This window comes from Gymnoscopelus microlampas, assembly GCF_963454915.1.
Source record: "Gymnoscopelus microlampas genome assembly, chromosome: 10".
Classification (NCBI taxonomy): Eukaryota; Metazoa; Chordata; class Actinopteri; order Myctophiformes; family Myctophidae; genus Gymnoscopelus; species Gymnoscopelus microlampas.
In genome coordinates, this window is record NC_139947.1 from 14,522,827 (window position 1) to 14,544,901 (window position 22,075).

The 22,075-nt window shown below is 42.7% G+C and overlaps 2 protein-coding genes across 6 annotated transcripts in view; both read left to right on the forward strand.

Moving 5' to 3' along the window:
- LOC311052848 (protein bicaudal D homolog 2-like) overlaps positions 1–22,075 on the forward strand; it is a 424,382-nt gene that overhangs the window by 68,599 nt on the left and 333,708 nt on the right. The window contains exons 11-13 of one of the 4 annotated variants that reach the window (XR_014601559.1): positions 670–892; positions 2,928–3,038; positions 4,678–6,956. Coding sequence is in view for 2 of the 4 variants with exons in the window: in XM_084068076.1 (XP_083924202.1) it covers positions 670–1,015 (346 nt within the window). In the remaining 2 variants the exon portion in view is untranslated. Of the gene's footprint in view, positions 1–669; positions 6,957–22,075 lie in introns of those variants that run through there. The other 3 variants (XM_084068077.1, XR_014601558.1, XM_084068076.1) reach the window with 3 other exon arrangements.
- Positions 18,954–22,075, forward strand: part of fgd (faciogenital dysplasia) — a 96,153-nt gene continuing 93,031 nt past the window's right edge. For both annotated transcript variants that reach the window (XM_084068072.1, XM_084068073.1), the window contains exon 1: positions 18,954–19,291. In XM_084068072.1, the coding sequence (XP_083924198.1) occupies positions 19,270–19,291 (22 nt within the window). In that variant the 5' untranslated portion in view covers positions 18,954–19,269. The remainder of the gene's footprint in view (positions 19,292–22,075) is intronic.

Sequence of the window (22,075 nt, forward strand, 5' to 3'; positions counted from 1 at the left end):
TTTTGCCGGTCGGCTCTATGGCTCCACCTGGTGGCCATAGAATTAGGGGAAAGGTCACAATGGAAACATTTATTTCAGCACAAACACACTGGTCATCTTACTGTCTCATTAATGGTTGGTTTTGTCCTGTTAGAGACATTTCTGTGGAAATATGGTTGTGTTTCAGAGTCATGCTCTTCATGCTGAGTGCAGACTTTCCATCCTATCCTGTTAGCATGTGGGTCTTGAAAATGTTGTGGCTGACACTGCCCCCTGCCGGGCCTTTATGGACACCACACGCTCTATAAAAAAATCAAAGAAGCATGAGCTTCATTGTCACATCACAGGTTTATAGGTGTAGACAAGTGGGTGAAATCGTTTTTTCTTACAAGGTCCATCGTTTGTAGTTGTCAGGGAAGTGGAAGAAGTGGTCAGATATCCAAAAGTTCCTTAGAGTGAAGAAAAATAAATACATATTAAACAGGCAGTCAGATATTCCAGATATTCATCAGAAAGGCTTGAGCCATGAGAAAGGTGTGAGGCAGTTAAGTGGCAGCGTGTATATATATAGTAATAGGTATGTACAGGATAATGTATGCAATGCACCGATTCTGTACATCATAAAAGCAGCATAAGTGCAAAGTACAGCCTTCTCATTTCTCTGTCTCTGTCCGTCTGTCCACATTGCAGTTGTGACGAGTACGTCACCCAGCTGGACCAGATGCAGCGTCAGCTGGCCGCGGCCGAGGACGAGAAGAAGACCCTGAACTCCCTGCTGCGCATGGCCATCCAGCAGAAGCTGGCCCTCACCCAGCGCCTGGAGGACCTGGAGTTCGACCACGAGCAGATACGCCGCGGCGGCAAGGCCACCAAGACCCGCAGCGGCAAGCCCCTCGGATCCCTGGCGCCCAACGTAAGTCAGAGCCTCACCTGCGCCGGCCTGGGCCGCCCTGAGCTCAACAACGCCTTGCCCAACGGCATCATGGGAGGCCCCATGGTGTTCTGCAGCGAGAAGTACAAGATCTACTGCGACTGAAGCGGAAAAAAAGAAATCTGCTTGTGGACTGCTGTGTACAGAGAGGGGAGGGGTGGTCCGCGCCTCCCCTAGCCTTAGTGTTCAAGAGCCCCACTCGCTCGCTTTATAAGCCCAGCCTGCGCTGCGCTCCTCTAGGGCAGTGATTCTCAACCTTTTAATTGACATGGATATTAAAAAGGTGTGATAATATGCATTAGGCCCACGGTGTTCGTTTAACTCTGAGAGTGTCACGTTCGTTCTCAGAGTTAAGGACCCCCTAAACAGTCCCATTTGGACCCACCGGTGGTCCCCGGACTTTGATGTTGAGAACCAGCGCTCTAGGGCCTGTGTGTCTAACCTTCATATCGCCTGTCATGGCTGTTCACGCCTGCTAGTGTAAAAACGCTTAGAGGAATGCAGATGTCTATGTACAGTGTGCGCTCCACGTGGGGGGTAGTAGACATTATACTATGGCATGTGGGGTTATAGGAACGTCCGTCAACGTGGCTTGATGGGGGTTCCGTTGTGGATATTATGGGGTGTCTATTCTTTCCGCTGTCATGGTGGTGTGCGTATGATGATGTAACAGGTGGCAGCTTTCGTGGTCGTTCCGTTCGGACCCCCCTCCCCCTGATCCCCTCGAGTGTGTTCCCTGTAACGACGACACATTTAGAGGGGGGGTGGGGGGACTTGTGAAGAGGACGTTACTGTCATGGTCAACGTCCTCTCGCTCTTAGGATTGTTCGTTGGCATGGGGGTGCTCCTTTGAAGAAAAAAAAGCCCCGATCCTCCTTCCTGTCTTCTGTGTCCCCGGGGTCCCGGGGAGACCCCAAGGGACGGAAGCCCCGGGACAAGCCAGCCCCCCGGGACTGACCTCTTTGCCCAGCAACCTATTGTCCAATCAGGTCACTCTTAAATGTTTACATGAATGAAACAAATGGAGAAATATGCAAACTCCCCCTAGCTGTGGGCTAGGGGGAGCACAGTGTACATTTGCTGTACTCTTTTTAATGGAAAATTCCAAACTCAAAAAAGCGGGTTTGCTGTTGATTTGATGTCAGAGGAGGAGGTGGGTGGTCAAAAGGAGCACCCTGTGTCCACAGGTGTGTGTTGGATTTCAGGATACTGTGACGCCAGCACACAAACACGATCGGGTCGGTCAATTCGCATGGCTTTGCAGCTGGAAAATGCTTATGAACTTTTTAAAAGGTTGTCTTTTTTATTTTTTCTGTTGCCAGGTGTGTGGTGCAACACTAGCTCATGTACTACAGGGCTTTACATTGTTAAGAGAGGAGTTATTTGAACACATGAGGGCTATTCCGTGTGAGCCGTTATGCTACAGTATGGTGGATCTTTTCAGAGCCATATTTGCGAGAGAAAGAAAGTTTTAAGACAAATCGATCTCCACACCCAAAATTAAGTGCACTTCAGCATAGGTGCCTCAGGTTCCTACTTCTGTTTTAAAAAGAAAGTGATTACTGTGAACAGATAAAATATAGTTTTAATCAAAGATTATTTTCCTTTTTTAAGCGGAGCAAGATCCTTAAACGAGCACAAATCAATAATAAAGGCACCCGGCATAACGGATCACAAATCTTGCAAGTGAAATCAAGCAACATCACTCTGCAAAGTGCCCAAACACTTGATATTTTTATCTCTCTATCTTATCTATAAATGTAAAGGCCTGTCCTTCCTGTGTGTCCGAACTTGAGCTATAAAACAATTGGTCTTCTCTTTATATTCACTGTGTGTGTGATACAGTAAATGCCTAATTTATACTTAGTTGCGCGCCTGTGTCGCGCGCCGAAAAATAGCCAACGTCGGCTATTTTCGGTACGCGACGGCATGACGCGCAACTAAACCCTGACCCTCACGTTTTCTAACCTGTGTCCTTGTCACTCGCCTTGTCATGGCGACCTTCTCTCTCTCTTAGATTGTCAGCAGCTTGCTGCTCCCACAGCGCACCCTGCAACGCCTCTCACCCTTTAACTAGAACGAGGCATTGTGGGGAAGGGGGGGGGACCCCTCTGAATATGTTTGTCAGGTAATGTCCTCATGCACGTGTGTGTGTGTGTGTGTGTGTGTGTTCCACAAACCCGTGTGTTATCGCATCAGCATTGAAGTGAACGACCCTCGACGTGCGCGTGTATGATGTTTTTATGATATTTGCAAAATGGAGGGTCTTTCATTTCCGATTTTGTTGCTTGGCGTGTGTGGGGACAAACTATTTGTACTATATTTAGTATTCAAAATAGCTTTAATCTCATTGCAAGCTAGCGTTAGGCAGATAGAAGAATAAGTGGGGCTCGTGTTAGATAAATCCATGTTAACTGCTTGTGGATCATAAACACATTAGCTTTATGATGCTCTTAAAAGCAGGGTTGATGTGAGGGAAATCCTGCAAGATTAATCAAGTTATGCTTCTTTTTTTCTTTTTTTTTACTACCAATAACTTGTATGTAAAGTTCTATATTCTTGATAATATTGTGTTCAAGTTATGATCTTGCAGGATCCTCCTATAGTATTCCTCCCTCTGAAATAATGACGAAGAGGGAGATTTATTCGCTCAGCCTCAGTCAGCCCTGCTTGAGTGTGCAGACGATAGCACACAACAGCACACACAGCATGGAGAATAACGCAAAAAAAAAACACACACAAGAAAATCCTCCACGGAGGTCAATCACTCATCTGTTTTGAGTTCCACTTATAACTTTGCAACAAACAGCGACATATTCCGTTCTTATCAGTTTTGCGCTGACAGAGAAAAGGTTCCGAGAGTAGAGAGAGGAAAACTACTCAACGTCTCAAAGCAGAGAGAGATAACAAAGCGAGACACGCCGTCTGGTGTCTGGCGCAATGCTGACTCTGATACTGTGGAGAAATGAGTCCACGGGTTTCTCTCGAGGGACGGACAAACCCGTGGCGATTTGATGAACAAACAAATGAATTCATTTTACATGTGGTTGTTCCATCGACTGGTTACTTAACCCAGAGGACATTGATTCAAATTAGTTCACTCTTTAAACCTTTTTCCCTTGGTTTATAGGCTCTGTGGAAACACAGAGCTGTAGATAGACACTACAACCCCGCCATATCATTGTGATTAATTTAAACCCTCCATCTAGTTTGTAATCAATGTCTTGGTTGATCGGGTGACATCATAGCATGTCGACCTGAAAAACAAAAAACAAAAAAGATACAGCTCCTCCTACCTCTGCCTGCAGGCTCCTCCCACTTCACCTTTGAATTCTCTTACACACATACATGCATCCAATTTCTGATTGGTTATGAGCCTGCATGTAAAAAACAAACTAATTTCCATTAACCTTGCATGGCATCATGGGAAAGACCATGTCTGCTGACCTGGTTGTGGGATTTGGCTTTAACTCTGTTGTGGAAATGATAGTTCATGGTACTTGTTGTGAGACATTGGCTTCCTAGCTGCACATGCTGGTTCCTGTGTTTTTCTTTTAAATTAATGAATGGCCTTCAGATGACAGAACTGCTCCTACTGGCTCCTATTGGCTGCCTTAGGACACCTAACACAGCTTAATACCTTTTTGACATTTTTAGTTGCTTCTGACTAACAAGAGCTGCCGTTTTCTTGTCTGTTTTGGCTGACGTGCACTCAAAATTGATTATTAATGCAAATTCTGATTATTTGTTTTTTTTCAATTTTGCAGTAATTACGATAGTTCTGCCCGGATGAGGAAGTACCAACAAGGTCCATTCTCACTGCTGATTTGGTTCACCGAAAAGAGTTAACACTACTGCATAAGCTATTTGGACTCGAAGACATTAAAACAAACACACATACACACACAAAACAAATGAAAACACTGATTTGGAAAATGTCCTGCTTCTTTCCTTCCTCAGTTGAGCTCTTGAAAGTGACACTTTCAACTGAAATGAAAACATGGTCGCTTATTTTAGGCGCTGCTGTCGGAAGCCAATGTTTCACACAAGTAAAAAGAACATAAACAGAGTTCATTCATGATTGAGTGGGAAATGGGGTTGTTTCCCAATGTAAATCAACAAGCTGTTTAATCTTGTTTTTTTTTTGTTTTAGTTTATTGTTTTCTTAACCTGTGCACTTTTATTATATAGGATTATGATATACCATTATTAACCTAGGAAAAAGCATTAGTGGTTTGTGAGTTATTCAGTATCTACATGCTATATGATGAATAGAAATATACATCCGTCTGAATTGTCTCACATTACAGAGACTATTTACTCCTTAAGATACCACAAACCACAGACCTACTATTTGACTTTCTCCTTCAGAATTTATCCATTGAATAACCATTGTTGCATTGTTATGTTCTGTCATTATGTTGTTATTATAATTATGTTTGTTCTACTGCCATGATCTTTACAAAAATCCAGTGTGAGCAAATTCTGGGGTTTTTCATGTATTTATTATTCCTAGGAATAGTTCAAAATAACACAAAAGAAAACTTGACAACGCTTCGATTCAAATTGGTAAGTTTGGGGTTTCCCTATCACCTTACCAGGGGCGTTCCACTGAAAAGGGATCACTGACCTCCAGAATTCTCTGCAAGTGAATCAATTAAATTCCAAATTGGAATTGTTTCATTCTCTCTTTGTTTATTGTGCCAAATCTTGGTACGCCGTTTAGGAAAAGAATCAAGAATCTGAAAGAAGACAAAGCGTCAGTCAGAGAGGTGTAGTGGGGTCGGGGCTGTCCGTAGCTCTCCTCGCTGAGCGCCAGGACTTTTGTTTTACGTTTTAGTTCTTTGTTTCTGACCAGTAGTGCCTTTCATTGTTTCAAGGGAGAATCTTAGATTAGCATTTTATGTTTTATTTTGCTTCAGGTGGGGGCTATTGGTTCAAAATGACCGCGAGCAGCAATAAGTGCGAAGGGAACAATAACCTTTTCTGCACGAGTGAGATGATGATACTTTTGAAATTAGCTCAATACAACTGAAATTGCATTGAATTCTGTCAGTTAGTGGTCCCAACAATAAATTCAGGGGTATTGAGAAAAGTTGATGTTTTTTCATTTTTGTTTTCCTTATTTTTTTTTTATCAAACTTTGGGAACCAAATAAAATCCCTCTGGCCTCCTATTATTGATTATTCTTGAAGAAAATGCTCCAAGCATCTGTAATGTGTTGGGCTATTGGAAACATCTACGTATCTCTAGCTTTGTATGGTGAAGGTCATGTGATATCCATAGTATTGTTGAATAATGTGCAGAGAGCGCATTTTTTTATCCTTTGTTGTCATTTACAGTTTTGTTTTGTTTTTTATTCTTTAATCTTTTGTTTTTTTTACACCATCTTTAAGCATTATGTTTTCAGTAAACAGAAAACAACAATTTGCATCAACAAGCTTGAATCGTGCCATTACAGCCAGTTGCTTGTTTGTTGAGGCGGTGAAAAAAAGTCAGAAATGTGGATGAGAAGCTAAAAAATTAAAGTGCAATTTATAAAAAAACGTTTTACATTGAAAAGAACGAAGAGAAATGGGTTTTCTGTTTGCTGGAAGCGGTGGCATCGTGTTATATTATTAGCCGTGCAAACGTTATATTGTCATATTGTGTTTCAGTATTGATCCATAATGAGAGTTTGATACCTTTATATGAAATAATAACGACTTCACCTGTATGTTGGTATTTATTTGAATTTGTCATGCAGTACTGTATTCTTATTGATAATGTGCATTATGATTAGAGGCATATTGATTACAGCTAAATGTCATATGCATGTTCCTCAGTCACATGGGAACCTTTACACAGAATTGAAAAACAAACGTATAACTTTGTCAAGGGTTGGAAAAAAGGAAGAAAAAAAAACACAAAAACAGAGTTTAGTCTGATGTATTACTGCTGAAACTAACCGTCTAAAAGTGTTGTTTGTTTTCCAGTAGAGAGGAGGTGGTTCGACTGTGTAAAGGTAGTCATACTGGCTCAAAATCAATAAACGTGACTTAACGTCCCCAAGATGTCACTCTGTGTTTCTTTTGCAGTAGTCATGAATCAGAATTAACTTTATTGTCACTTCACATGTTTTTACAGGTGTAAAGAAGTGGGTGACAGATAACTTAAAACCCATTAAAACCGGGAAAGCATTTGTGTCATTTAGAAGAAAAAAAATTAAACACTAATCTTCTCTTCTGGGGGTCCCTGGCACAAAACCTTTTCAGATGGGGGTCCGTGGCCAAATCATTTTATATCAATTTAAGTGGTCCTTGACACAAAACAAGTTTTTAGAACTACCGATTTAAAAGGCATTTGTAGAATTGGCCTCAGGTCTTAATGGCTTAAGAAGAATGGCGAAAGAAAGAACAAGGAAAACGAGGCTTAAAACAGGTCAGATATTCCAATATATTCCTGATATGAGAGTGAAAATAAATAATATACAAGCAGGTCAGATAGCTGCAGATCTTCATGAAGCGGATGTGAAGGGTTAACTCGCTAAGTATGCAGTCAGATGCTGCTCTCTCTCTCTCTCTCTCTCTCTCTCTCTCTCTCTCCTCCAGAGTGTTCCCAGCTGGAGGCTCTGCTCTGGGCTGCATGGGGGAGTCAAGAAGGAGGATGGGGGGGGGGGGTCGAGGAGGGGGAGTCGAGGGGAACTTCCCAGCTGTGTGAAAGTCTGCAGGACAGATCACATTTCAGACAATGCCCCCCCCCCCCCGTCCCCCAAGTTCTCTCCAGTGGAAAAAGTTCTCAAATGTTTTTACTTAAGTAAAAGTATCAATACTGCCAGGTAGAAATACTCTGGTAGAAACACTCTGTTTATAGTCCTGGAATTCTCGGGATTCTCAATATGCAGAATGTCCCATTTCACAAGTTTTCAAATGTGTCAAATCTTTTGAAAAGGGCAGATCTACAAGCTCACAATGCGTCGCATCGCGACGCATTGTGAGCTTGTAGATCGGCTATTTTCAAATGGCTAAAATGTATGTATATACGGCTGAAGTGGTTAATGTATGTTTTGTAATAATAATCAAAATCCTCAAAGTCATTAGTAACTATAGTTTTCAAATAATTGTAGTGGAGTAAAAGTACAATATTTGCCTCTGAGATGTAGTGGAGTAGAAGTAAAAGTACTGAAAATTGGAAATACTCCAGTAAAGTTAAAATACATCAAAATTGTACTTACGTATAGTACTCGAGTAAATGTGCTTATAGTTACTTTACACCAATGGATTCTCTCTCAGTCTTTTTTCTGCCATCCAGCTTGGAATTTAGTTCCCCTGCACTCTCTTTCTCCAGTTCCTAAATTACGCCTCTCCTCCATCTCTCTCTCTCTCTCTCTCCAGCAAATTAAAGACACGCCCACATATACAGAGGCGAGCCAATTGGCTTTTGACCTTTCATACACCCGGCGCTTCCTGCCAGAGTGCGGGAGCTCTCCTCAGGTTTTTGGAGTGGACTTCCTGTTGGAGCCATTCAAACTAGCGGAACACATGCTGACAAGCTGGAACCAGCAGCAGTATAGTTCATGGGGTCTTTCTTCAGATGCTGTCACTGTCGGTCGTTGATGTGTTTGTTAGTCTAGATAGAATACTGTGCCACTCTCTGGCACAGTACTCGCAATTGAGCGGTCACAAGTGTCCACCAGTCACAGTGAAGGAACAGACTGAGGACATCTGAAAATGTTTTGTGCCAGGGACCTGCTGAAGAGAAGATTTGTGTTAAAAGAATTCAAATGTATGCAACATTTTTCAATACTTCGACAACTACTTCGTTTTATATATTCAAAATGAATTCTGGGGACCTCCAAGGCCCCAGGTGGGACCCCGGACCCCACTTTGAGAACCACTGCATTAACCACATGGACCCATGCGTCCTTATTCTGGGCATAATAATAATAATAATAATAATAATAATAATACCAACAATAACAAATAGGAACTCCACTTCTTTGGGGTATTTTTTTGGTCACTGTACTTTTGCACATACATGAAATGGGTCCTCTGCTTTCACCCATCCTATGTATTTAGGAGCAGTGGGCGCTACGCCCGGGACCGGAGCGGTTAACGGTTCAGTGTATTGCTCAGGGGACACTTTGACACACAAGTCCGCAACACCACAGACTATTCTACAGTTTGCCCCCCGTTTGCCATATGGCCGGATGATTGAATGTGATAGACCGTGCATATTTAGGGGGGAACAGAGGGAAGGGGTCAATTCATCATCGGCAAGTCCATGACATCACTATAGTAACAACAGAGGAGTCTTTGTTGGACTCCCCACACGTCTCGTATATCCTGTCCTGCAATAGCCTGGCTGGCCTGGCACACAGGATGTAGGTCACTGGGAGCCATGCCATGACCTAATTCCTCCCCAAAACTACAGTCAGGTGCTGTGATTACACACCTATATTGTGACAAAGTGGTATCCTCAGCTTTTGTGCTGACCATGTCCCATTGCTGATATCACCACTCACCACTGGGTGGCACTATATCCATGGCATTAGGAAGACAGGCTTTCACAAGATTGTCCTTGTTTAGACTTAAACTTTTATTGTCATTTGTAGTTTTCAGGAAAGGTGAGGGAAAAAAGACAAAAGGTAAACAGGTGAGATATTCTAACATTCCTGATATGAGTATTGAGTAGAATAAGATATATAGCTGGGGGCGTGTCCTCTCCTCCGCGTCATCAGTGCCCCATACCCTAGGTGTGGTTGGCGAAAGGGCCTTTATGTGTGGAGTTTGCATGTTCTGTGTCTCCTAGGGTAGGTACACACACACAAAACTCTATACTGCCTCCCCCTGGTCAGCCGCGGCGCCTGATGGAGAGGAAAGGAACTGGTTGGAATAATGTGTTCCTTTCACGTGTTACATCCTACCGGGTAAACTCCCCCCTGTCAGGTGATAAAAAGCGCCTTACTAGCTCCTCATGCATTGAAGGAGGCATGAGCTCAGTTCTGGGCTCTCCCTAAGCTGGCAGAGGGAGAGTAGCGCCCAGGATTACATAAGCAACTGGCACTGGGTGAAAAAATGGGTTACCAAATCGTGGGATAAAAATGTAGGGGAAAAAAAGAATAAGATATTTACATGGGGTTCATCATGGTTAGAAGAAATGGCAATGGCATGAGGCGCCGGTTATGTCAAGCAACAGCTTGAATAAGTTCAAGGACTAACACTGGCCTCAGGCCTGTGTGTGCATGCGTGCATGAACGTCAAACTGATATTTTTCAAACTGAGTTTTCCTGTCTGTCTGTCTGTCTGTCTGTCTGTCTGTCTGTCTGTCTGTCTGTCTGTCTGCCTGTCTGTCTGTCTGTCTGCCGGTCCAAATGTCTCTTTCTGCATGTGCATGAGTGTGTGTTTATTTCAGTGACACTGAATCAGAATGACTCCCACAAAGAGTCTCCTTCATGTGTATCTGGCGGAGCTGTCATGTGATGCATCATGTGATGACCTGTACTGTATCTTCTCCACAGCCTTAAGGAGCAGGCAGGCAGGACATCAGGTGGTCTGCATGGAGAGAGGGGAAACAACATGATGATGCACAACCCCACCATGTCTGGCTCACACATACTGTACGTACGCTCACTCTATACTTCAAACACACATTCTTTTGTGTACATTTTTCCTGGACCACCGGTGCACTTAAAGGCAGTGGTCCTCAAACCTTTTAATTTCAGGGACCTCCCATTTTGGTATGCATTAGGGCCTAATGCACACCGAACTGGGAGGTCCCTGATGATTAGGCCACAGAGTGACCCCCATAACATAAGTTACAGACCTGTAAGGGTCCAATTGTTTCCTAACTATCATTAATTTAGCTGGGGACGCCCTGGGACCGGGACCCCACTCAGGCTTTGAGAACCACAGACTTAAGGGAAAGTTGATGAACCCTACCTCATGCTACATAAACATTCCACCGGGGGCGCGCTGGAAACACAAATCAGCCTTAGGAATTTGAATGACAGCGAACCCTCAAAATTGTTATTTTTATATATAAAAATAATAAATAGTGAAAGCACAACATTCATTCATCAACTTAATGTTGAAATGTGTTGTCCAGTAGATCATATCATATGGACAAGAACAATTATTTAAGTGGTTATGGGAATTTGCACTATATGTTGATGAACTCTACAGCATGATACACGTAACAGAAACTTTCCACATGCCTGAGTTTGAGTCTGTCTCACGTCTGTCTGTCGTTAGCCATGGCTGACGACAGACACTGGTCCCCATGGTGGATTGGGCATCCGACATACAGGGCAAATGCCCGGTGGGCCGACCAATAATGGGCCGGCGGCCGGATAGTTATTATTTATTTTGATTAATTAATGAATTAGTTTTATTGCCTCCATCTTAGGATAATTACGACAACATACTCCCACCCTGACGTTGCCACACTGCTGCCATCCATAATCACACACTATCTGCCTTTATTTTTGCCACAGTCATACACAATTAGCAGTCAATAATATTACCAGAAACACATAGACATAACCCTGAACGTACTGTAACACTAGTAAAAAGAATAGAATAGTAAACGGTGCATTAATATAGCACCTTTCTCAAAAAAAAAAAAAAAAAAGCGCAATACACTCACATTCACACACAGATGGTGCAGAAAACCATGCAAGGCATCAACCTGCTCATTGGTTGTAGCCTAATTAAGGGTTCAGTCATTGTCTTGCTCAAGGACATGGACACTTTGACACTAACCCAGAGGGAGCCGGGAATCTATATATATCTATATCTATATATAATATAATATATTATATGTAGTTGCCCTGACCCTGATCATAATAGTCCGCTGAGAAACTGATTAGACAGGAAATTCTGACAAAACACCTTTGTGATCTGCTGCAGTTTGCATATACTGTAGGTCTTGGCAGGGTGGTGTACAGGACGATCGATACTCTCACCTTGCGTGATCTATTATTTACATTTATGCCAAGCTGTTTGTTGATTTTTCATCACTCACTTTCAACACTATTCGACCCCGCCTGTTTGTGGATGAACTCTGTAAACTACTTTGGTGTTGACTCTGTTGATCCTCTCCAATAAAAGACGTGAGGCCTGAATGAGAGCGTATCAGGTGAGCTCTGTTCATCTACTGCTTCACCCCATGGGTGTGTTCTGTAATTACTCATAACTCATTTATATTCTGTGTACAGATGACTGTCGGGGCCAGTTTCATAACCGATATATCCTGAAGATTGACAATTGACGGCCATGACGATGAATCATTCATGGCCCTGTGGTTGATTATTTTAAAAATTGTGCAAAAAAAAACTCCTTCAACTTAATGTATGAAAGACAAAAGACATAATGGTCCTCTCATTCAGAACACCGTCACTGAGGGTCAAGAGGTACGTAGAACAAGTTGTCAGCTACAAATACCCTGGTTCAATAATCAATAACAATCACTTTTCATGGTTTGTAGGAGAGGTCTGTAACAATATTTCTGCCTAAGTAAACCCACCAAGTTTCATGTTGACAGGTTCCTGATGGCTCTCTTTTAACAAATCCTACACAGACTTAATTTGATCAGTTTCCCTAAACTGTTGACATGGCAGTCTAAATGTCATAACCCAGAATGCACTGGTTAAAATTAAGAGAGGGAGAGATAGATAGAGAGAGAGAGATGGGGGGGGAGAACTAAATTGACGGGGTGGCTAGCTCACCCTTGTAGATGAAGGTTTGCCATGTGAGGGAGTTGATGTGGTAAGCACAACAGTTTGCCTTCCTCCTGGCCAACAACAGGCATGGATATCAACAAAGTGGATCAGAATTGTTGCTTATGAAGAATGTTAAATAGCAAACCCTGCATGGTGTGTTGGAACGACTAGTTATCTAAAGTATGGAAAACAATAATAATGGGGTATTTTTCTGCCTTTATTGATAGGAAAGTAGGCTGATTGGAAATGGGGAGAGAGATGGACGGGTGACACGCAGCAAAGGTCGTCAGGATCAGGAATCGAATATGCAACACGTTGACAAGCTGGACTACCAGCCTATGTGGTATGCGCCTGAACCGCTAGGCCAGTTGGTGCCCTTCTACTAACCACTTATGCCCTATTTTATACTTTAGTCATATGATTATGTCATGCGCAAGTCACAAAGTGTCGCATTGTGTCCTTGTAGATCTACTATTTTGCAGTTAATGAACAATTCTACCATTAATGATATCCCCAAAACCAGGACACCAGGGTTAAAGTGGTTAAAGTGTCATCATGCATGTTTCGTGGTGTCTAGGCAGCCCATATGGGCTTAGAGGACATTGATCAAACTACAACACACTCCCCTTGTTAATGAGTACTGTAGGCTAACCTATGTATGGGTTGTGTATGGGTCGTGTCATTTATTTTACTCAAGGCTCCAGAACATGGAGGGATGTTTTTCAGTACAAGTGGTGGTGTGTTTGTATGTGCCTCAACGGGGCTTGTGGTAGAGTATCTGCATGCCGGTTGTGGAGTTGTAGCTTGTAGGAGCCTAGATGTCTCAGCTTGGCCTGATAGCTATCGTCTTGTTGTGGTTCAGCATGTCCTTGTAGCAGCTAGAGTATAACTATCTGATCCCTCATCCCTGTGTTTGATGGCAGAACTACCTTACCACCGATCTGGTCAGGCGGTGTGTCTAACGTACTTCTCCCCATGATATCATGTATATCAAAGCAGATCCATCACCACCTTGAAATTATTGTCTCTCACTCCACTTGTCTAAACCAGAATTCCACTACTCTTTTCCCAAGAGCCGCTCTATACCTCCTGACTGAGCCACATGCCACCCCGATGTGGACAAAAACAATACATCTCATACTGCACTGAAAGTGGCCCAGCCTCGAATGTCAAGGCATCTTGAGTGTGTTTACACCTGTATTTAGAGGCAGATCATCCAGGATGCATTGTAATGCTAATGCTAGGTTTGAGGCAGGCAATATGTATCTCTCCACACTATCGCTGGTGTCTGTGTCAGTTAACATGAAAAAGAAATGACAGCCACTGTCACCTCGTAATTTGCATGTGACAAGCACTGATTGCATGTGACAGACGCTGATTGTATGTGACAGACACTGATTAGTGTTTTTCTGGTGTGTGATTACTGGTGGTGGAAAACTGAGCTACACCTTCTAACAACCTGCCCACTGTACCGAGACAGCACAGACACACACTTCCCGAGAATTAATATCACCCAAAATGAGTTTGAAAACATTTAGTCCCCAGACAGTTTGCTGCTTGATTCAATATTTAGCTATTTGATATTAATGTAATCAGACACACCCTCTCTTATAGAAACCCATTGAACGTCAAACCACATTTTAATTCTGTTAAACCCAATGAAATCCCCCGTCCCCGTGGTGCTGGTGACTGATATTGTCCTTCTAATGCATGAGGGCGCCGTGTTTCTTCAATTATTTTTTGTACTTTTATTTGTGTGGAATAAAATGTAATCAATGTTTTGAACTGAATTGAGTGGATGTGTGTGTGTGTGTGTGTGTGTGTGTGTGTGTGTGTGTGTGTGTGTGTGTGTGTGTGTGTGTGTGTGTGTGTGTGTGTGTGTGCGTGCGTGTGTGCGTGCGTGCGTGCGTGCGTGCATACGCGTGCACACACACGCGTGCGCACACACGCGTATTCCAGGAGCCCTAGGGAAGCGGAGGAGAGGATGTCTCCCAGGGGACCCCAGATAGACAGACAGATAGACAAACACACAGACAGACAGACAGAAGGCAGCCAGGTGGGTCCACACACACACTGGGACACCGGTGTGTGCGTGCGTGCATGCGTGCGTGCGTGCGTGCGTGCGTGCGTGCGTGCGTGCGTGCGTGCGTGCGTGCGTGCGTGCGTGCGTGCGTGCGTGCGTGCGTGCGTGCGTGCGTGTCCTGGCCCATTTACAGTCATCCACATAGCAGCAACTTCCAGAGGCCTTTCAGCATGTGCACTGACACGTTCAGAACTCATTCTCTCTAGTCTCTACACTGCAAGTCTGGAAATCAAAAGCCAGGGAGGAGAGAATGTTTTCTGCTCTCCTTCAAGTATACCTGCTGCTGGGTCTCTGAAATGGAAAGGGGAAAATATGTGATTAAAGGGCCATTCACACACCATGAAAGCACCATAACTAACTATTATAACTATAAAGATGTAGTTTTTTAATATAGTTCTAAATCAAGTGGATGACACAGTCCACACCACAACTATAACAAAGATAATGGTGAACAATAATACCAATAACTATATCATCTCTGTTGGGGGGAGACCTCATTATGTCCAAAACTTTTCAGGATTCAAATTCAAAAATTGTAAAAGTTTCTCTCTCTCTCTCTCTCTCTCTCTCTCTCTCTCTCTCTCTCTCTCTCTCTCTCTCTCTCTCTCTCTCTCTATTTTTCTCACTATTTTAACTATAAAGATATAGTTTGTTTTAATTGTTGTAACTCACATGGATGACACAGTCCACTCCACAACTATAACAAAGATGGTGAACGATATAGTTATAGTGTTTGGTGTGAATGGCCCTTTTAGGCTGATTATAGATTAGGATAAATAAACTATTACAACTGTGGGAATGTCCTGGAGGCAGTGGTGGAGGAAGTACTCAAAACGTTTTACAAGTAAGTAAAAGTAGAAATACCCTGTTTTTACTTCAGTCAAAGTGCAAAAGTATTGGCTTCAAAATATATTTACATTACCAGCTAAAGCTGTCAAATAATTCTAATGGAGTAAAAAAAAATATATATATTTGCCTCCTACTCTCACTCTGACACAGTATAATAAACTATTGAAAAATACTCACGTAAAGTAAAAGCAATTTAAAATAAAACGTCAAAATTGGACTTAAGCACAGTACTTGAGTAAATGTACTTAGTTACTTTCCGCCACTGCCTGGGGGTCTTGCAAATAATGCTACAGTGACAGTGGTCTATTACAGGGTGGTGTGAATAGAGTGGTGTAGTGGCTGGCAGGCTGCCAGATGGTGGAGTGGGGGGTGGTGGTGGTGGTGGGGGGGGGGGGGGGGTGTATCATTACAGAGTGACAGACCCCACTGTTGTCTGTGTTGATTTGAGGCAGAGGAGAAGCGTGCAGTTACAGTGGCATGTCACAAAGGGGGTTAATGGTGCGTAGCCCAGTTGACGCTGGTTTCAACAAGAGAGAGAAAGGGGGGACAGGAGAGAGAGAGAAAGACACACACGCACGCACGCACGCACGGACACACACAGAGAAAGAGAGCGAGAGAGAGAGATTTGTGTGCTATTTTAAACACAAATTGCTGCTAATTGTCTCCAAAAGTATTATACAGAGTGTCTGCAAAACCTTGAAGAATTGCTGCTACTTGTTTCAGAAGCTTTATATCAAGGTATCCTTGCCTGACGATGTAGGCCTATATATATATATATATATATATATATATATATATATATATATATATATATATATATATATATATATATATATATATATATATATATATATATATATATATTTCTAACAGCAAATGCTCATATTTGTGGTTTCATATAAGCTAGCTTTTCAAAGTTGCAATATGACACACAACTCTGTTTACACAATTCTTTATTCCCCATACATGTTTATTGTTTTATTTCACGCCTGCTAATGCCCTTTGAGTTAAATTGAGAGAGCGAGGGGAGATTGAGAGAGAGAGAGAGAGAGAGAGAGAGAGAGAGAGAGAGAGAGAGGGAGAGGGAGAGGGAGAGGGAGAGAGCGAGAGACTGTGGAGAGAGTGGGGGGGGGGGGGGGGGGGGTAGTCATACCAGGTGGTTTGAACTGACCACATGAAGAAGCCTATATTTTCAGGACTCTGACAGGACAAGTGATTAAGCCTGGGAGATATACAGCCCTACATCAAACAGGCCATGTCACAACTTTACATTTGAAAACAATGACTACTTTGCTGATGAGAGCAGCTGTGGTTTTTGAATTTCCCCTCAGGATCAATAAAGTATTTATATTCTATTCTGTTCTATTCTGCTGACATTAAACAATAGAGATATTCATAGCCTAGCTTTCCTTTAACCTCTAGCCATCTGACGTTTGGAGAAATGGCGAAATGGGATTAAGAAAGCAAGCTATTGTGATCTGCCTTGTATATCTTAACTCTATTCATGCATATTTTGCACTATAGTTTTACTCTTAAATGTATAAAAGGTCCATTATATAAATGCAACTGTTCTGATATCAAAAACAAGCTTTTTGAGGAATACCTGGAATATGAAATGATAAAAACCTTTCATTTCATTACAAACATATGGCAAGATAACAACCATCATGTCTGACCCACTTATGCAAATGTGCCTTAAAGGACCACTTCACCCATTTTCAACCTTATCTTCATATAATTGGTCCTCCTCACTAATGCTCATTATAAAATATGGTACAAGTTTTGTCATCTCAATCTGTGTCTCAGAGGAGGGCTGTGGACAGTTCAGACACCCACCTACCAGTGACATCATCGGTAGGCAGGTTAGGTCATTTCAAACAAGATTTCACTTTTTTTTTTAAATTTAATGTGAGAACAATTGCTTCTAATAGCATGCTAACTTTCCAGGAATAGAAAGCCTGAAGTTTCTGTTAGCTTGGGCTCCCTAGCGATGATGTCACTGGTAGGCGGGTTTCTGAACTGTACACAGCCCGCCTCTGAGATACAGACAGAGAACACACTTTTCTTTTACCATATAATGAGCATGAGCACAAATTATATGAAGATGGGTGATGTGGTCCTTTAAGGGTTAAGCTGGCATAAAATAATTGCACCCTCTCCTTTAATACCTGGTGTGAACTTATGATGTGACAATAAAGTTGAAGTTGAAGTTGATCTGGAAAGTCAAGCTGTCAATTCCTGGTTCCACCGCGCCGACAGCTGACAGCAATTGTTAACTGGGCTGGAAATTCAAGAGGAATATAAACTGCAGTCAATGGAACAGGAGGAGCGAGGGAGAAGAGAAGGCATGGGAGCACTGACATAGAAATGCCAGTTGGTATTTGTGTTCCAGGATTTTTCTACCCCCCCCCCCCCCCCTCATCACAACAAGCCAAGAAGAGTAAGAAAGAGCTATCTGTAGAGAGAGGCCCAATCACTTTCATCATTTCATGAGACAGCAAGCCTTCCCATGCACGTCTGCCAATAGGCGAATATGATGAAATGATCAGAGAAAGACAAGTAACTAAGTACATTTACTCAAGTAATGTACTTCAGTACAATTTTGAGCTAGTTTACTTGATTAGGCCATTTTTTTCCTGTTGATTTTTTTTGTTACTATAGTTTCTAGATTTAGAATATTAAAATACATGAACAAATTAAACCTTCTTTTATACTCGGTCCATTCAAAAATAGACAATCTACAAACTGTGAACTTGTAGATCTGCAATTTTCAAAAGATTTTTGACACATTTTGAAAACCTTTGAAACAACTTGAGAAATGGTATACTTTCTGCATGATGAGTAGTTTTACTTTTAGTAAGTAGTTTAGAAATAGTTTGATGCCAATACTTTTGTATTTTTACTCAAGTACATTTCATGTACTCAATTCATCTTTTGAATCATTTGTGGAATTGCTACTTTTACTTACACATCTGAGTACTTCTTCCACCACTGATGATTTCATGGGACAACAACCCTTCCCATGCACTTCTGCCAAATTAATAGGCATATGGATGAAAATAAATGATGTGCTCATTTGTCTCATGTGAGTTTCAAAAATACACAATTGGAATTGGCTTGGCTTTATCTGGTATAATAAACAGATACACAAAGATGAAAGGGGACACATATTAAAAGCCACATCACTGCCATCATGCCAAACTCATTTGAACTCGACCATTAATTTGGTTATTATTCCATCCCAGTGGTTCCATGCTCAATGAATGGGTCAGGGAGCGCGCGGCTCGCACACGGGAGCGCGCATCACAGAGAGAGAGAGAGAGAGAGAGAGAGAGAGAGAGAGAGCGAGAGAGAAGAGTTGTGTTTCTGGAGAGGGAGAGAGAGAGAGGGAGGAGAAAGGGACTACAAGGATCACTGGTCTCTATCAATCTATGAATCTGCAAAAAAAATGGCCCGGATAACTCCTCGCGTGTCCACAAAAGAACCACCGATAGTCCATGATCCATGATCTCCAGCTTTTGTGAAACCAACGCAAAAACAAGTCGATCTCTCCCCGAGTTTTGACACCGTTTTGCCGGGAGGGGAGGGAGGGGGAACAGGCAGGGAACCGTTTCCAATCTCAGCGGAAAAGGATTCATCGGACGGAATCAGGCTCAGCTTCTTCAGCAGAGCAGCAAAAAACACAAGAAAGAAAACAGTAAAAGTTTGTGCAAAGATCAAGTCAAGATGCAGGGGGTTTCAGCCACTGGTGAGTGCATTATTAGACTCCCGTTTGTGTGTCATTGTCTCTGTGTGTTTTTTGTTTTTTTTACATGATCGTGGGTGTTGTTTATACTTTTTCTTTTTGAGAAGACTGTGTGTGCGTGTGCGTGCGTGCGTGCGTGCGTGCGTGTGTGTGTGTGTGTGTGTGTGTGTGTGTGTGCGCGCGCGCGCGCGCGTGTGTGTGTGTGTGTGTGTGTGTGTGTGTGGCGCTCACACACAGCAGTCTTCCAGAATTCCCAAATACTTTTGCCAGCTGTCAGCGGGACGGCAGAAGGCCAGTCATCCGTATCTTCAGGGGCTGCTGCTGTGTTTCATCCACTTCTTTTATTTACCAACATCAAGCCACACAGAGTTATATACTTAGTTGTGTGTTGTATGCATGCAGTAAATAGCAGATCTACAAGCTCACCAGGCGTCACGAATGGTGAGCTTGTAGATCTGCTATTTACTGCATGCAACGCAACACCAGTCCATATCTTCAGGGGCTGAGCTGTGTTTCATCCACTTATTTATTTACCAACATAAAGCTTTGGGGCTGCACAGAGTTAAGTGCTGGTGTCATGCTCAGTAAAATAGCAGATCTACAAGCTCACCACGAGAGTGACTCGTGGTGAGCTTGTAGATCTGCTATGTACTGCCATGATGCACCACCACTGCATGTATCTTCAGGGGCTGATGCGTTTCATCCACTTATTTATTGACCAAAATGAAACCGTGGGGCTGCAGAGAGTTATACTTATAGTTGCATGCTGGTGTTTATAGTTGCTTTAGTTGCTTATAGATGCTTATAGTTGCAAGTCACATTCGCGTGGTGAGCTTGTATGTCTGCTACTTACTGCATGCAACGCCAGCACGCAACTAAGTACAATAAATGAGGCTGAGCTGACACAGGACTAGAATAGGAGCAATGCTGTACCATTTACCCTCTCTGACGTCACCAGCCCCCCTCTCAGCTTATAGACTTTGTGTGTTTATTGATGCTGTTGCCTTCAGTGTCTGTACACTAGACACATGATGATGATGATGATGATGATGATGATGAAACATGAGTAGCGGAGTCATTCATCAGAACATGATTAGAGAGAGAGAGAGAGAGAGACAGACAGAGAGAGTGTTTGTGTGTGTGTGTGTGTGAGATGCACTCAAAGAGGAGGACAGCATGGCCTGCAATGTCATTAGAAATCGGCCAAATGTGTCAGGCTGTGTGTGTGTGTGTGTGTGTGTGTGTGTGTGTGTGTGTGTGTGTGTGTGTGTGTGTGCACACCTATGGTGCACACGCGCGCCCGACGGCCGCCCGTGCGTGCGTGTAACTGTCTGTCTGTCTGTCTGTGTATGTGTCTGTCTGTCTGTGAGTCTGTCTATCTGTGTGTGTGTGTGTGTGTGTGTGTGTGTGTGTGCGCCTGAGTGTGTATCTGTCTGGGTGGCCGGTATGGGAAGCAGGAGGATGACTTGTGTGGAATCATAACGTTTTGATTTAACTCAGTGTGTGTGTGCGTGCCGTGCACACGTGGGCATCTAAGTGCCAGCATAGACGTGCACCCACCCATGTGCATGTGCCCGTGGCTGGCTGGCACATCATGCATTCCTGTATTTCCCACTATAAGACGAATGGCAACTTTACTTTGTTATGATATGCTCTGTGATAACAACTGTACAGCAGGTTTTTTTCCTTTTTATTTAGTTTTCCTTTGCTTTTCCTCTTCCAGTCAAAAGAAACGGTTCACTGTGGGTCGTGTCCAGAATAAGTGTTGTGTGGTATTCAGTGGTGGAAATGTAACTAAGTACATGTACTCAAGTACTGTACTTAAGTACAATTTGACTTTTTAGGTATTTGTCTTTTTACTTTACTGGAGTATTCCTAATGTTTTTTCAATACTTTCACTCTTACTCCATTACACCTCAGTGGCAAATATTGTACTTTTACTCCACCACCACTACAGTTATTTGAAAACTACAGTTACTAGTTACTTTGCAGATTTGGATTAGGCTATTAATACAAAACCTATATTAACCATCTCAGCCCTATATATATACTTTGGCTATTAAGCTCTCAACAACACTACAAGCAACTACAATCTCACAACGCTTGTAGATCTGCTATTTTCATAAGATTTGCATACATTTTGAAAACTTGAAATGAGTGATTTTACTTTTGGTGCTTTAAGTACATTTTGATTGTACACCTTTGTACTTTTCAAGTAAATTTGGAATACCGAACTTTTACTTGTAACAGAGTATTTGTTGACATTGTGGTATTGATACTTACAGTAAGTAAAACAAATGTGAGTACTTCTTCCATCACTGGTGTTATTACAGTATGTGTTGTATGGGTGCCGGTGGTCCTTAGTCTCTCTCATGGACGTCTGCATATGACAGATTGTGGGCATTTGGCCCGAACACGGATCCCACCCCGACTGGACCCAGACGGCAGCACTGAGTTACTGTGAGAACCCCAAACTGTGTATAACTACAGTCTGTGCTTCAGACCAATGAGATAAAGCAGCACTGACATGCTTTACATGAAGAATGGGGAAGGAGGGCAAGAGAAAGAGAGGGGAGTCTATCTCTCTCTCTCTGTGTGTGTGTGTGTGTGTGTGTGTGTGTGTGTGTGTGTGTGTGTGTGTGTGTGTGTGTGTGTGTGTGTGTGTGTGTGTGTGTGTGTGTGTGTGTGTGTGTGTGTGTGTGTGTGGGAGGAAGTGTATGTACTTATTACTGTACTTGTGAGGGCCGAATGTCCCCACAACTATAGTGGAATTTGAGAATTATTACA